Below are 17,423 nucleotides of genomic sequence, written 5' to 3'. Positions count from 1 at the left end.
CCAGCATTTCTGACACACCGAATATCGGCAACAATGGGCACGGTCTTACCCCAAACCTCAGTATCGCCGACAAAGCCCGAAACACACACTCCAAAACCCCTCCAGTTCTCACCGCCCCCCCCCCGGGAAATATGAACATGGTTCGCCGGCCCCCTCCCACACTCCTCACAGCGATCTTCCACCCCTGGGAAGAATCCTCTCATTCGGGCCAGCATCATGTGTACCCTGTGCACCACCTTAAATTGGACGAGACTCATCCTCGTGCACAAGGAGGTTGTGTTGACCCGGCGCAGCAACTCGCTCAATATCCCCCATCCTAGCTCAAACCCCGGCTCCTCTTCCCATTTTCCCTTAATACTGTCTATTAATGCCGTCTCTTTCTTTCCTAGCCATCCATAAATATCCACAATCCTCCCCTCTCCCCATTCATCTGGAACCAGCAGTTTCTCCAGGAGCGTATATTCTGGTAATGAAGGGAACCCGGGTAGTTCTTTCCAAAAGAACTCCCTCACTTGTAAGTATCGGAATTCACTTCCCCGTGGCAACTCAAATTTCTCGCGAAACTCCGCCAACCGCTCTTCTAGAAACAGGTCCCTCACATGTCTTAATCCTATCCTTCGCCACCTCTCATACATCCCGTCTGTCCTACCTGCCGCAAACCTGTGGTATCCACACAATGGGACCAGCACCAACTCCCATCCCAACTTAAAGTGACTCCTCAGTTCGTTCCAAATCTTTATCGAAGAGACCACCACTGGGCTATTACAGTACTTCCCGGGGGCAAACGGGAGCGGGGCCATTAACACGGCTCTCAGACTCGACTCCTTGTACAGGAGTCCTCCTCCACTGTGAACCCCCGCGCCCAACTCCCTTGTTTATCAAGAATTTATCCATCTCTGCCTTAAAATATTCCACTGCCTTTCGAGGAAGAGAGTTCCAGAGCCTCACGACCTTCTGAGAGAAATAAATTCTCCTCATCACTGTCTTAAATGAGCAACCTCTTTTAAACAAAGACCCCTAGTTCTAAAATGTGACTGCTATTTTCCCAGGACAGTGATCAAAAATAATTAATGCTAGCTTCTCACACTGAATTTCATAAAACCGCAAGTAAACCTCTGAAATGAAGGAGATATGGATTTTGGTTGATTTGCAGTGAGCACTCAAAATTAATATATTTTTCAGTAATTATGTTAGATAAAATAGCTGCTACTTTTATCTAAATAGTAAATCTGCACAAACCTATTTCATTTAATGGCGAACACTGCGCAGCACTGTAGCATAGTGGTTAGCACAGTTGCTACACAGCTCCATGGTCCCAGGTTCGATTCCCAGCTGAGGTCACTGTCTGTGCGGAGTCTGCACGTTTCTCCCCGTGTCTACGTGGGTTTCCTCCGGTTTCCTTCCACAGTCCAAAGATGTGCGAGTTAGGTGGATTGGCCATGCTAAATTGCTCTTAGTGTCCAAAAAGGTTAAGTGGGGGTTACTGAGTTACGGGGATAGGGTAGAGATGTGGGCTTGAGTAGGGTGCTCTTTGTAAGGGTCGGTGCAAACACGATGGGCCGAATGGCCTCCTTCTGCACTGTAAATTCTATGATTCTATTCCTATCAAATCACCACTACTTTTACTTAACAAATACATTTCCAGGTTAATAGCTCAGTTCTTCTGATTTCCTATCAGAAATGTGATGGTCTAATTTATATAAATACTTTGACACAACCTATCACACTCCAGTCTTCACCTTTCTGATTCATGCTCAGCATAAAATACAAAGAAATCAAAACTGAAAGAACAGCAGAACAAAAAGAACTCAATTTATTTCCTACCGATTTTTCTGACCTTAAGTTAACTTGAGCAGATTGCTGAGATAACATGGAGATGAACCAGGGAATTGTCAGTGAAGGAATATTTTAAGGCACAACAATGATTGGGCTCTTAATGATCTCACAATCTATTTTCAACACTTTTACACAGCAAGTCACTGGGCAGTTATTTTCAAGGGGCAGGTCTGCATAGCAATGAAACATTACATCCACACAGCATTCTGAATAGGCCAGTAAAGTGATTAAGTTATTCGGCTTGGAATCCAGAGACTAGGGGCAGGAATTTGTGTTTTGGGTCAGAATCCCAAAGTCGAGAACAAATCGGGTCCCAACCACAGTGGTTAGCACTGTTGCTTCACAGCTCCAGGATCCCAGATTCGACTCCCAGCTTGGGTCACGTTCTTCCCATGTCTACGTGGGTTTCCTCCGGGTGCTCCGATTTCCTCCCACAAGTCCCAAAAGACTTGTTAGCTAATTTGGACATTCTGAATTCTCCCTCTGTGTACCCGAACAGGCGACGGAATGTGACGACTAGGGGCTTTTCACAGTAACTTCATTGCAGTGTTACTGTAAGCCTACTTGTGACAATAAAGATTATTATTATTATTTTGCCGGGTGCAGTCACCCAGCATGGAATCTGCCTTGATTGGCCAATCAGTGGCCAAAGGGCATGCTCACTATCCAATTAAAGTCTGTGGGCAAGTTTTTGAAGCTGGAGGGCCAATGAGACTGTTTTCTGGCCTCCCACACCGCCCCTTCCCCCCACCCAACACTCCCCCACCACCACCACCATCCTTCCCATTCCCAGTACAGAAGCAGCTGCAGCCTGCCAACACCTTTAAGCATCTACTATCTTTGAGAAAATTAAAATAAAAAAAATGCTGGGACACTACTAACAAGGGCAAACTATCTGCACAAAGTGGCTTGCAGTTGTGGCTACGTAGGTTTGAGCGGGTCAAAATGTTCCTGCAACAGTGGCTTCCTCGTCTGTGCCATAGTTTAGGCGTGGAGCTAAGAAACAAGAAAAGTCAAAAAGGACGGCTTAACATAACAGTAGAGTAGTTGCAGTGTTTACAGAGTAGAAATTAGGGGTACATGTAACAAAGATAATGAAAAAAGAATCGAAGGGGAACTTTAATCTCCAGATGGACTAGGCAGCCAAATTTGTAGTAATCAAATAGAGGATGAGTTAATGGAATGCCTTCACCAGTTTTCTGGATTAATATGTCAAGGAAGCAAGCTGTTTTAAATGTAGTTTTGTGCAATTAGAAAGGATTCATTAATAACATTTTAGTAACGGATTCAGTGGAGGAGTGATTGTATCACAATAGAATTGTGTATTGAGTTGGAGAGCGATTTAGTTTAGTTCCTAAGCTATGCCCTTAAACCTGAACAAAGTAAATTTCTCAGGTATGAGGAACAAGCTGGCATGAAGATTGTCGTATGAGGAACGGTTGAGGACTCTGGGTATGTACTCGTTGGAGTTTAGAAGGATGAGGGGGGATCTTATTGAAACTTACAAGATACTGCAGGGCCTGGATAGAGTGGACGTGGAGAGGATGTTTCCACTTGTAGGAAAAACTAGAACCAGAGGACACCATCTCAGACTAAAGGGACGATCTTTTAAAACAGAGAGGAGGAGGAATTTCTTCAGCCAGAGGGTGGTGAATCTGTGGAACATTTTGCCGCAAAAGTTGTGGAGGCCAAATCACTGATTGAATTTAAGACAGAGATAGATAGGTTCTTGGTTAATAAGGGGATCTGTGATTATGGGGAGAAGGCAGGAGAAGGGGGATGAGAAAATATCAGCCATGATTGAATGGCGGAGCAGACTCGATGGGCCGAGTGGCCTAATTCTGCTCCTGTGTCTTATGGTCTCATGGATTGATAAAGATTAAAAGATTTGACAGTGGATAAGCAATAACAAGCAATCAAAGCATTAATTCATAACAAATATGATTTCATTTAAGAATAAAAAAATCCAGTGGGAAAAGTGGTCCAGCCATGGTCAACAAGAGAAATTTTGGATAATATTAAATCAAAAGAAGTTACAATATTGCCAAAAAGAGTTGTACGCCTGAGGATTGGGAGTATTCTGGAATGCAGCAAAGGTTAAACAAGAAATTAATAAATAAAGTGAAAACAGAATGAGAGTAAACTAACAGAAAATATAAAACGAATTGTAAAAACTTCCATAAGTTTAAAAAAAGATTAACAAAATTAAACATGGTTTAGAAGCAGAGACAGAAGCTCTAATGGGCAAAAAGGAAACGAATGGCAGAAACAGAAAACAGATACTTTCTACTGCCGCCATGGTAGAGGACACAAAAATACTCCAGAAATAATGGAGAACCACAGGACTGAGACAGAGGAACTCGGAGAAATAAGCATTAATAAAGAAAATGCATTGGAAAAGTTAATGGGATTAAAAATTAAATACGCTGGACTGGATGGGCTACATCCTAGAGATTTGGAGGAACAAAGATATGGGACGCATTGACTTTGATCTTCCAGAATTTCCTTGATCTTGGAACAATTCCTGTGGATTAGAAGGTAGAACATAATTCCACTATTCCAAAGGAGTCAAAGAGAACACTTTAACCCATTAACCTGACATCGGTAGTCAGGAAAATTACTATTTGAACCTACTAGGTATGTGGGAGCAAGGAATTTAGAAAATTATAAAAAGATTGTGCAGGGTCTATACTGGCTTATGAAAGGGAAATCATGCCTGACAAATCTGTTGGAATTTTAGAGGTTGTAACCAGCAGAATAGATAAGGGGGGATTAGTGAAGATAGTATTGGATTTTCAAAAAAAACATTTAATTCAATAATGAGTCACGCAGATCATTCTTGCATAAGGTTAAGGCTATGGGATTTGGGGAAATGCATTAGCATGGATGAGGATTGGTTAATGGACAGAAAACAGAGAGTGTAAATAAATGTATTATTTTCCGGTTGATAGGATCTTAACGCTGGGGTACCACAAGGAACTGAGCTCTCCTGCTCACATAACATTGAAAAGTTACTTCATGTTTAGCATTCATCTCAAATCACAAAGATACAAATATATAACAATGAGAAACAAACCTGAAAAAATGTTGAAGATTGCAATTCATTTTGGTATCTTAGCATGATTAAATGGAAATAGGCTTGAATGCAACTCAGAAAGTTTTGAGTTTAAGTTCCCTTCAGTGCACTACTGGTGGTGTGCTGCAGCTGCTGCCTTAAATGAGATTTTAAATCAATCAAATTATATTAAGGATCCAATGGCACTATTTGAAGAAGAGCTACAAATTCTCCTGGTATCCTGGTCAACAATGTCTCCTCAAACAACACCACTAAAACTCTTCACTTGTTTTATTGCTATTTGTGTGACCCTGTCATGTCAAAATGGATCCTATATTTATCTGAACAACAGTCAGTACACGACAAAACAATTCATTGTATATTGCAGTTTAGGATGTTAAATGACACACACAGGAAATTAGTTCACAGGATTGGAGCATAATTTCTGAAATTATCCAAAAAACCTGCCTGAAGTAAAGGGTGATTGTGTAAAATTCAAAGATTGAGAAAAGGTGATATCTAGTGGAAAATATAAACTATATGGTTTGATTGTACAGGATACACAACGGATGAGGGATTTACAAATACTGGTAGATATATCACTGACGCCCCTCAGCAGTGTGTCACAGCGGCAAGATAACAAGTAGATTCTTGGACTGTTGGCACAAAGAAGACAGTGTGCAATGCTGATCACCATATTATGAGAAAGGCATCCAGACATTGGAGAGGGTGCAATAAAATTTTAAGCTGGTACTGAGCACTTGGGTTCTGCAGAGAGGTTGTAGAAGTTGGGAATGTTAACACTGGAGAAGTATCGTGGATGAATTAATTAAGGTTTACAGAATCTTAAAGTTACTCACAAGTTGAACATCAGTATGTTGAATACATTCATAGATTCCATAAAAGGACAGGCATGAAACTGTGAAATTGAGGATGAATCAACATAGATTTAGACTGAATCAGATTAAACTACTTTATGAAAAGCGTGTTGCATTTCTGAAATCGAAAGGACTGCCAAGGAAAGCATGGAAGCAAGCGTGCGGATTAATTCCCAGTGACAAACTTAATGCAGGGATGAGAGGTAACATGGAATATGACAGTGACATTGATGGAGTAATGGAGACGGTGAATGAGGGTAGTGTAGTTGAGAATGTATGTATCCAATTCCAAAAGGCATTTAATGAAGTATATGACTTGGTAGATATCCCATGGGAATAAAGAGGCAGAGGCTATACGGATAAATAATTGGCTACGGGACAGAAAGCATACAGTAGTGGTATATTATTGCTTTTTGTTTTGCACCGGAGGAAAGAAGAGTCTCCCAGGGCACAGTGTTCGATCTATTGCTCTTAATGATGGTTTTTATCTGTTCCTGGGATGTGAGAACTGCTGACAAGGCTAGTATTTATTGCCCATCCCTAAATATTGTCGATAAAGTGATGGTCAACCTGCACATTGAATCGCTGCAGTCCATGGTCTGTAGGTACTGTTAGGGAGAAACTTCTAGGAGAAACGGTGATAGTTCCAAGTCAAGATGGTGTGTGTCTTGGAAGGGAACCTGCAGTTTGGTGTTCCTATGGATCTGCCACCAATGCTCTACTAGGTGGTATAAATCACATGTTTAGAAAGTGCTGTTAAAGGAACCATGGCAAGTTGCTGCAGTGCATCTTGTGAATGGTGATGAGTGCCAATTAAGTGGACTGCTTTGTCATGGGTGTATGCCGATTGTCTTGCGTGTTTTTGGCGCTATATTCATCCAAGCAAGTGGATAGTATTCCATCCCATTCCTGATTTGGGCCTTGTAGATGAATTACAGGCTTTGAAGAGTCAGGAAGTCGGTTCTGACTGCAGAATTCCCAGCCTCCGGCACACTATTTATATGGCTGGTTCAGTTCAGTTTCTAGTCAGTGGTACCCTTGATTGCTGACATTGGCGGATTCAGCACTGGCAATGTCATTGAATATCAAGAAGAGATGGATAGATTCTCTCTTGTTAGACATGGCTATTGCCTGGCAATTGTATGGTCCAAATGTAATTTCCCACTTATCAATCAAAGCCTAAATCCAGATCTTGTTGTTGTTGAGCACAGACTGCTTCAGTATCTGAGGAGTTGTGATTGGCACTGAACAAGGTGCAACCAATGCACGATATCCGCACCTCTGATCTTTTGATGGAGAAACGATAATTGATGAAGCAAATGAAGATGGTTGGCTTTAGAAACCACCCTGAGGAACTCCTGCAGCAATGTCCTGGAGTTGAGATGACTACCATCCAACAAACACAGCCATCGTCGTTTGGGCTAGGTATGACTCCAAACAATGGAGTGTTTTCCCCTGATTGTCACTACCTTCAACTTTGCTAGTGCACTTTAATGTCACACTTAGTTAAATGCTGCCTTGATGTCAAGGGTAGTCACTCTCACCCTACCTCTTGGGCCAAAGCTCCAATGAGATCTGAAACCTAATTGCCCAATGGAATTGGTGGAACCCAACCTAAGCTGTGATTAGGTTATTGGTGAGGAAATACTGTCAACAATATCTTCCTTCACTTTACTGATGATTGAGAGCAGATTAATAGGGTGGTAATTGGCGAGATTAGATTTTTCATACGTTTTGTGGACAAGGCATTCCTCAGGCAATCTTCAACATTGCCAATGTTTTAGCTGCATTGGAAGCTTGGCTGGGGAGCAACTTGTTCTGAACAAATTTTGCTGGAACGTTGTCAGAGTCCACACTCTTTGCTGTACCCAGCACCTTCAGCCAATTCTTTATAAGATGTGGAATGAACTGAATTGGCAGTGACGGGGGGCACCCGAGATGGATCATCCATTCGGCACATCTGACTGAAGGTGGTTGCAAATGTCTTTTGCATCATATTTCATCGATATTATCGCCAGTAACACTCATATTTAGACAAATAACCTGTTATCTAGTGCTGCTAAAATAATGTTATTCTGCAAATTAGCCTCTGCAGCCCTGAGATATTAGCACTATTGCTTCACAACGCCAGGGTCTCGGATTCGATTCCCACTTGGGTCACTGTCTGCGCGTTCTCCCTGTGTCTGCGTGGGTTTCCTCACATAAGTCCCGAAAGAGGTGCTGTTAGGTGAATTGGACATTCTGAATTCTCCCTCTGTGTACCTGAACAGCTGCCGGAGTGTGAGACTAGGGGATTTTCACAGTAACTCCATTGCAGTGTTAAGGTAAGCCTACCTGTGACAATAATAAAGATTATTATTATGTGCTGGGGTGTTTCTGTAATGATTATTGTATTACTGTCACAAAGTACAACATGCAACATATGAAAATAACAATACTGCAATGTATCAAAACATTCAAACAACCAATAACTACAGCAACCTATCAAAATCGCCTAATACCTGTATAACTAAAACAACCATAACTTGCAATGTTTCCAGAGTTCCCAGTGAATTCTCAGAAACATGTTACCCGGAGAAGACATTCATTGAATGGAAATTAATGAATTCCAATTCTACTGTAAAAAAAAGAACTACGAACGTCAAGCCAGTGAGGATGAATGATCACTGACACATTACTACGTAAATAAACACGGTGGTCGCTGCCTGACGCCCCAAACAAATCGCAAGAACTGTACGGAATATTTTCAATCTTCGAAAACTGCCCCCTCCGCCATATGTTTTCGTTCGATGTTATTTAGTTGAATTTGCTTTCGATATATTAAGTGTTACACAAGTAAAGTTTTCAACTGTGTAATATTTCAACATTTTCAGCAACAAAACCCACCAAGCTGGCTTAGCGGAAAGTTAAACCAACAGGGAAACAGGGCAGATAGATGACATTAAGCCAGAGCAGGGTCGTATATGGGGGCTGGAGCCTGAGTGCAAAGCACAACGGACTTGACCCTGGAAAGAAGCTGCGGGTAGAAACAGTGTTTGGGGGTTGGGAGTGATTGTGTGTGTGTGAGGGGGGAGGTGTATATTGTGTGTGTGTGAGGGGGAGGTGGGTGTGTGTGTGGGGGGGGGGACGGGGGGGGGGGGGACGGGACGGTGTGTGTGGCAGTAGCGAGAGGTGCATCAACTTCTCCAGAAAACCGCTGCGGCTTAGAGCACTGGCGAAGATTCAATGAAGTGAGCGAGGTGAAGTTGCGATTCCCGGGCATCCACTCAGAATCTGAAGCCGGGGTGCACGTTGGCTTGTTGTTGACAGCAAAAAGAAAGCCAGGAAATACAGAAAAGGGGTGGAACGTGCTTGGAGTTAAATAGCCGCCGGTGTCAGTGGAAACGAGACTTTACCCAGGGCAATCGGAGGTCCTTAAGGAGCTGGTGGATCGCGACCGCGGCTTCAGCACGATGTGGCTCATGGTGACCCCGCCAGAATCCCAGGACTGGCTGTCCTCTCTCGCAACTGTCTTAGTTTGATTTCCTCCTCTGGAGCGCGTCTCGGGAAAATGGTTCTGACCTCCCCCTGTGCTGTTTCTTCACCCAACGCCGAATTACTCAAGCACCAACTGTTAGGAAGTGACAGCTCTGCTGCCCTTGCCTGTCCGGGGATCGCCACTGTGCTGTGTTCGCCTCTGTTCTCCAGCACTGCAGCCCGGCTGTGCTGAATTTTTCCTCAGAGAGAGAGGTGGGGATGGGGGTTGTGGGGTGGGGGTGAGGGGAGCCGCCTGCCAGCCTCTCCCGACCCAGAGGAGAAGCGCACATGTCCCGGGACACCTCCTGCCTTTGCATCGAGGACGGTCCAATTGAAGCGCGCTCCTGGCTGCCTGACCAGGGGAGGGGGGTATCACATCCCTCCCCCTGCCGGCTGGGCTGTCCACGGATGCAGCTGAGGACAGAATGAAGCAAACGTGCTGCTGAACTCTTCTCCGGACTCTCGATTCCTTTCACCTTCTGAAATGATAACTCCAGGCGATGCAAACTTGTGCAGAGAGCGATCAGCTCCGTTCAACTCCACCCCCTCCCGCCTTGACGTAAACAGCAGAGGATTAGCAACAGCTTTTGCACAGCAGGGAGGGGAGGGGGGTGCCGCCCTCTGGTTTCCAACCACACCAGCCCGCGGGAAAGCTGCCAGCTCATTAGCCCAAAGCAAGTTGCTCACTCGCCACACACACGCACTCTCTCTCAGATTAATTCCGTTGCTCAGGACAGTGGCGGCCACTTGTTTCTTTCCCTCTTGCTGCTGCCAAGTTTTTATGGGTTATCTTGTCAGCCGAATGACCAAATAGTAGAGATTTACTGCCTAAAGCTATCCGAAGCTTGCTGCATGATAGGCCTGGCATCGAACTTTCTATCCACGGGACAACATCGACCAGGCAATCAGCAACATCACTTTGGCCACAATACACACAAATATGAACGTCAGAAATGTTGTTATTCCAATTTGACTCAACTGGCATCTTTCATTTTACCTCAGCTTCAGCCGCAAGTTATTACCTCCCAAGACTATGGCCTTATACTTCCCCAGTAAGTACAGCATTTTGGTTTTACTTTTTTATTTAATGAGAACATCAACATCAGTAGGAATGCCTCCCATGACAGGGACTCTGGGAAAGATGATGTGTGACATGCAAGATGTGGAAGGTTTTGGATCCACAAGACACCCAGGACAGTCCCATCTGCATGAAGTGCCAGAGGGTGGCAGTCCTTGAACAACATGTGGCTGATTGGAGCAGCGACTCTTTACTGCGCACCATGCAAGAGGGAGAAGAGTTTCTGGAACAGGCGCACCAGAGGGTGGTCACGCCACATTGTGGTAGGCAAGCAAGGAGGAGTGTAGGGACAGAAGGAGAGTGGGTTAAAAGTAAAAGAGTCAGCATGTCCAGGACTCCTTTGAGCTGTCTAACAGGTATGACATTTTAGATGACTGTGAGGGGTAGATGACCCTGGTGCTCGAGGATACTCTGGGAAAAGAGGGAGGCTGATTAAAAAGGAGGTAGTAATGGGCGACTCAATAGTTTGAGGGGCAGACAGTTTAGTTTGCAGCCGAGATCGTGAGTCCTGTATAGTCTGTTACCTCCTGGGTGCAAGGGCTCCTGCCATGATGGATCGGCTGGACAAATATCTGGAAAGGGAGGGTGAACCCAATGAGAGGTTGTGGTTCATGTGGTAACCAACAACATAGTGAAGGACAGCCTTGGAGGTGTTGCAGGACCAGTTTCAGGAGTTAGGGAGTAGGTTGAAATGCAGGACCTCAGAAATCCTACCTGTCCCACAAGCTTCACCATTTAGGCAAAGGCAGATCAGGGAGGTCAATGCATGGCTTGAGGACTGTTGTAGAAGGGAGGGGTTTTGATTTTTGGGACATTGGGATTACTTTTGAGAAAAGAGAAAGCTGTTCAGAAGAGGTGGGCTTCTCCTGAGCCGAAATGGGACTAATCTCCTGGGTGAGAGAGTAAATAATGTAGTGGATTTAAACTTGTACAGCAGGGGCAGCAAGGGGTTGGGGGGGGGGGGGGGGTGACTAATGCACCTAGTTTTAGAAGTTCCAGTGAGGGCAAAAGAGAGAAGGTGGGGAATAGGGAAAAGGAAGTGGGGGGGAGGCTTGATTGTTGACAGTGAACAAAGAAATGATCACCTCCCAAAGGGCAAGAAGAGATAAGGGCAGAGTTAAATTGTATGTGTGCAAATGCATGGAGTATAGTGAACAAAATTGGGGAACTGGAAACAGAAATTGCTCTCGGGGGATATGACATTATAGCATTGACAGAAACATGGCTCAAGCCAGAACAGGACTGGATACGTAACATCCGGATTATAAGGTTTTCAGTAGAAACAGCGTGAGTAAAAAGGGAGGAGGTGTAGCAGTCTTGGTCAAAGATAGTATCTTAGCCCTTGAATGAGATGCAGTTCCTGAATTAGAATCTGTAAGGTTGGATGTGAGAAACAGAAAAGGAACGTTTACCTTGTTTAGTATTTATTATAGATCGTCAAATAGTGGGGAGGAAGTAGAGGAGAGCATTTGTAAGCAGATTATGGAAATCTGCAGGACAAGTGGGGTTGTAATAGTTGGGGTTTTCAATTACCCTACGGTAGACTTGGAGAAGGGTCAAGTGTGGGGCATGGGAGGTGAAAATTTCCTGCAGCGTGTGAGAACTTTTTGGAACAGTACATTATCAGTCCTGCCAGGGAGGAAACTATGCTTGATCTGGTCCTAGGAAATGAGGAAGGTCAGGTGGAGAACATCAGAGTAGGGGAGCATTTGGGAAATACCGATCATAATATACTAAGGTACAATCTCAAGTTGAAAAATTATAAAAATCAGTCACGGATGAATAGCCCAGACTAGAAAAGAGAGCATTTTAGGGGTCTAAAAGTTGAACTGGAGCAGTTTGATTGGAAATGCATTTTGGTGGATAAAACAGTGGATAAAAAATGGAAGACTTCCATAGAATCATAGAATTTACAGTGCAGAAGGAGGCCATTCGGACCATCGAGTCTGCACCGGCCTTTGGAAAGAGCACCCTACCCAAGCCCACACCATCACTTTATCCCCGTAACCCAGTAACCCCACCCAACCTTTTTGGACACTAAGGGCAATTTAGCATGGCCAATCCACCTAACCTGCACATCTTTGGACTGTGGGAGGAAACCGGAGCACCTGGAGGAAACCCATCCAGACATGGGGAGAACATGCAGACTCCGCACAGACAATGACCCAAGCTGGGAATCGAACCTGGGACCCTGGAGCTGTGAAGCAACTGTGCTAACCACTATGCTACCGTGCTGCCCCCACGGAGAGATGAATAAGATACAAGCTAGGACATACCCATGATAAATATAGATGGAGGGCTGGATTCTTCCACCCCGCCCACCGCAAGAATGCCACGGGCAAGAATTCTATTGACCTCAGGCGGGATTCTTCAGTCGCGGGGCAGACGCGGGCGGAGAATCCCGCCCCGAGTATCCAAAGCTAGAATTCAGGAAGAGTATCTCAAATGCAGGAGAGAGGCTGAGGCTGAAATAAGGAAGGCTAAGAGGAAGCATGGAGAAAGATTGCAGACTCTGCTAAATCAAATAGCAAAATGTTCTTCAAACACATTAATAGTAAAAGATCAGTGAAAGATAGAGTGGTGTCAATAAGGGACAAGCAGGATAAGATGCTCACTGAAACAGTGGGTATGGCAGAGGTATTAAATGAGTACTTTGCTTCTTTCTTTACCAAAATAGAAGATGGCGACAATGGCCCAGTTGAAAATGTGGGCATTGAGCAACTGAGCAGTATAGTGACAGATAAAGAAGAGGTGCTAAAAAGGCTGGCAGCACTCAAAGTGGAGAAGTCACCAGGCCCAGATGCGATGCATCCTAGATTTCTGAGAGAGTTATGGGAGCAAATTGTGGAACCGCTGACAAAGGTTTTCCAGGCCTTTCTGAATACAGGATTAGACCCGAGGGACTGGAAGATTGCAAATGTGACACCATTGTTTAAGAAAGGTGCAAAGGATAACGCAGGAAACTACAGACCTATTAGCTGGACATCAAAAGTGGGAAAATTGATGGAGGCCATAATACGGGATAAGATAAATATACACTTGGAGAGTGTAATACTAAACAGTCAACATGGCTTTGTTAAGGGCAGACAGATCATGTCTGACAAATTTAATGGAGTTCTTTGACGAGATAACACAGGCATAGATGAGCATAGTGCTGTGGATGTTGTATATTTGGACTTTCATAAAACATTTGATATGGTGCCACATGGCTGGTTGGGGAGCAAATTAGAAATGTTTGGAATTGATGGCTTCTTGGCTGCATGGATTAGAAATTGGCTAAGAGATAGGAAACAAAGGGTAGGTATCAATGGGCATTTCTCATACTGGAGATGAGTTCAAAGTGGTGTTCTCCAGGGCTCAGTTTTGGGACCCTTGCTTTTTCCAATTTACATAAATCATTTAGAGATGGCTGTTGAGGGCAAAATCTCTAAATTTGCAGATGATACTAATCTAGGGAGCATAGTGAATTGTGAGGATGATGCTGAGTGATTTCACACGGACATTGACAAGTTGGCCAAATGGGCAGCGACCTGGCAGATGAATTTCAAGCAGCAAAATGTGAGAGAAGAGACAATATAGGCTCAATGATACAACTTTGAGGGGAGTACAGGATCTGAGGGACCTCAAGGTTCAAGTGCATAATTAATTCTCTGAAGTTGGCCAGGCAAGATGAAACAGTTGTTAAGAAGGCTTCTGGGATCCTTGGGTTTATAAATAGAAACATAGTATAAAAGCAAGGAAGTGATGGTACATTCTACAAATCATTGATCAGATCACATTTGGAATATTGTGTTCAGTTCTGGGCATCTTATTTAAGGAAGGATGTTGAAGCCCGAGGAGATTTACTAGAATGATACCAGGAATGAGGAACTTCAGATACAAGGAAAGATTAGAGAAATTGGGCTTGGTCTAAGAGCAGAGAAGATTGAGAGGCGACCTTATTGAGGTGTTCAAATTTATGAACAATTTTGACAGGCGAATGAAGGTATTCTGTCTCCACCAGTTGGTATGTCAGTGACTAGGGGGTCAGAATTTCAAGATGGTCGGCGAGAGAGCCAAGAGTGAGATAAGGAAAAACCTCTTTATTCAAGAGAGTTGTTAGGATTTTGAATGAGCTGCCTGGGAGAGTGGTGGAGGCGGATTCCATAGGAGGTTTCAAAAGAGAGCTGGATATATATTTCGAAGTGATTAATTTAGAGAGCTACAGAGGTAGGGCTGGGCAATGGGACTAGCTAGGTAGCTCTTTCGGGAGCTGGTGCAGACACGATGGGTCGGATGGCCTCCTTCCATGCTATAACATTTCTATGACTCTATGAAAACAGAGCCTGCAGGATACAGATGGTACCACTGAAAAGTTACTGAATTGAACAAAGTTCTCCCTCTAGTTTATAATGTCAGTCATGTACCTGGTTTGATTGATATTTTGGGACAGCATCCGTTACATTCAGTTTGAGAATTTACACAACCTTTTAAAAATGTACATGTTACATTTTGTTTTGAAAGACAGAGCTGTTATCTCATGTTCTGAATTCTGTCTTGTCAATTTTGTTTTTAATACATTTTACTTTTTACATGAAATATACAACGCAGAAATAGGCCAGTTAGCACAACTGGTCTCCCCTCATTCCATTTGCCTTATATCAGCCTTGCTTATCTTTCTATTCCCTTTTTTGTCATGTACTCGTCTACTATTATATGAAGTAGGGAGAATACAGACAGATAGAAAAGAAGAGAGAAAATTGTCAGATGGAGCAAATGTCACGTGAAACCATTTGCATTTATACTGCACTAGTAGCCTACAGCTGCTGTTGAAAAGAAAGTGAGCAGAAAGTATGAATATTTTCAGCTCAAGAAGTCCGATTATATTCCTGGTGCAGGAGTTGTTCCATATCCATGCCACCCTTTTAAAGTAACAGACTGGAGGTTTTCCTTGCACTTGCAAGGAACGTGGCAGTATCACCTCGATCCTCGACATCATTAAACTTGCCATCCGAATAGCTCTCTTCCTCACTCAACCAATTCTGAAATATCAGTTTCTTCCAATTGGACTTGTTTGGATGGGGGAGTCTTTCAACATTGTGACCAGCCTTTCAGGTGCAGCAGGTAACCAAATATGACTTTGATTGGTTTTAATTGAAATGTCCGAGTGTTTCTTTTTAAATGATCCTCACTGAGATCTACTCTTTTTTTTGTTTACTTTAATGTATTTTAATGCCATTTTTAATCATTACCACAGATTTCTAAACATGCTTTGCCTGAGGTGCATGAATAACGATGAAAAACATTGAAACTTAAATTTTAAGGCTTAAATATATTAGTGTGTGTTCAGCATTTCCTATTAACATTAATTTTGCCCATTTTAAATCTGGATATGTTCTAATGAGACTGAGTGGATATATGGGTGTAGCTTGGTATCAACAAAATGAAGGAAACATTGGGTCCATTATTATGTTTAACATTATTATGTTAAATGCATCCCAGTGCATTTATCGCTCAGTCAGTGTCAAAACACAGATTATCTGGTCAGATTATTGTTTGTGGGAGTTTTCTGTGTGCAAATTATCTGCTGTTTCCTATGTACAATCATGTTGGCACTTCAGAACAAAACCAATTCAATGTAAAGCATTTTGATAAATCGAAAGAGGCACAATATAAATTAACTCCATTTTTTCAGCCAAATCATGGTTGCTTTGTACCTCAACTCTATTAGCGTACCTCTAATCCGCATGTCTTGAGAGCCAAATCTAACAAAAAATATATCAATTTCACCTGATCTCACTCCTAAATGACCCAATTCTGATCAAAAGTTGTGTTTCCTTGTTCTGGACTCCCCCACCAGAGAAAATAGTGGGCCCTGCCTAAATTCATTAGCACCCCAAACTGGACACAATCCAGGCGAAGCAGCAGTGTTACTCCAGAACAGAGACTTGAGCGCCAAACTAAATTTGCCCTCCAAGAAAGCTGCAGGTGCCAATCAATCAGTGCAAAAGCCTACCGGTAATTCCAAGAAAGGAGGGATGTGGTGAGTAGCAGGTGGAAGGCAGTCCAGCTGTAACTCCAAGTTGTTTGGTAGAGCCATGAAGAACATTCCTGACCCTTCCAACTCCACAAAACACCACAGTTAGTCCAGCTTTTTTTTTGAACAATCTCCAGTGGCTTTCACGATCACCGCTGATGAGGCAAAATTCCTGAAACAATAGTGGGAGCTTGTACATCACAAACTTTGAATGATCGAAACACATTTAGTAGACGGGATCTGAAGTGGGTCCAGGAGCTCATTTCAGTATTAAAATGAGCTAATTTCAGTCAAATCCCTTTATCATTTTAAATACCTCCATTAGTTTATACCTCAATCTTTTACATTCTAAGCTGGGCAAGCTAACTTTATGCATTCGGTCCTCAAAATGTATCCCTTTTAACGCCAGTATTACTTTGGTAAATCTGCACTGAATTCCCTCCCAGAGGTATCATGGGCTGGATTCTCCATCAGCCGGCATCAGAATTGCAAAACTCGACTGGGCAGAGAATCGGTTCCGATGCCGAAATCACAGCGGGTGCCGATTTCATACCAAATCGCAATTCTCCATCGCCTCGACAGTGGCGTCAATGCGTTACAGAACGCACGTGCAGTAAGCACCTTTTGCATATTATTAGCAGGCCCGGCCCAATATTCTTCAGGGCCTCCATGATTCCCTGCTTCCGATGGGCCGAATTCCTGACGGCGAAGTTCACTTGAACTTTTAAAAATCGTGAAACTGGCGTCGTAGCTGACGAAGGAGAGAGAGGGGGTATGGAGCGTGTCCAACAGTAGTTTGCAGTAGTTTGCTGACAGTCGGCCACTAGCCGGGGGGTTTCTGCCAGGGCCGGGGGGTGTAGAGGGGAGGCCAGGAGGTGGGTTGTGGGGTCGGGGTGGACGGGTATGGAGCACCATTGCCACAACCTGCAAGCTGCTGTGCACGCCACTGACTGCCCACTATGAAGTTAGGGCCAGCGATCGTATGGGTGTCCTCCCAGGGCACCCCACTAGGTGCCCTCAGGCCCCAGCCGGCCCATCAGCAGG

General features: G+C 43.8%; 1 protein-coding gene and 1 long non-coding RNA gene across 4 annotated transcripts in view; one reads left to right on the top strand and one right to left on the bottom strand.

The window, feature by feature from the left end:
* pde4d (phosphodiesterase 4D, cAMP-specific) overlaps positions 1 to 17,423 on the bottom strand; it is a 1,019,730-nt gene that overhangs the window by 433,915 nt on the left and 568,392 nt on the right. Inside the window, exon 1 of one of the 3 annotated variants that reach the window (XM_072496985.1) lies at positions 9,165 to 9,614. The exons of the other annotated variants lie outside the window; for them this stretch is intronic. Coding sequence (XP_072353086.1) covers positions 9,165 to 9,232 — 68 coding nt within the window. The 5' untranslated portion in view covers positions 9,233 to 9,614. Of the gene's footprint in view, positions 1 to 9,164; positions 9,615 to 17,423 lie in introns of those variants that run through there. 3 annotated transcript variants of the gene reach the window in all.
* The window catches only part of LOC140408985 (uncharacterized), a 31,748-nt gene continuing 23,889 nt past the window's right edge, over positions 9,565 to 17,423 (top strand). Inside the window, exon 1 of the long non-coding RNA XR_011940253.1 lies at positions 9,565 to 10,337. This is a non-coding gene — a long non-coding RNA (uncharacterized lncRNA). The remainder of the gene's footprint in view (positions 10,338 to 17,423) is intronic.

The sequence above is a fragment of the Scyliorhinus torazame genome, chromosome 3 (assembly GCF_047496885.1).
Source record: "Scyliorhinus torazame isolate Kashiwa2021f chromosome 3, sScyTor2.1, whole genome shotgun sequence".
Classification (NCBI taxonomy): Eukaryota; Metazoa; Chordata; class Chondrichthyes; order Carcharhiniformes; family Scyliorhinidae; genus Scyliorhinus; species Scyliorhinus torazame.
Note: the sequence above shows the minus strand (reverse complement) of the source record. Positions and strands in the feature narration are given on the sequence as shown.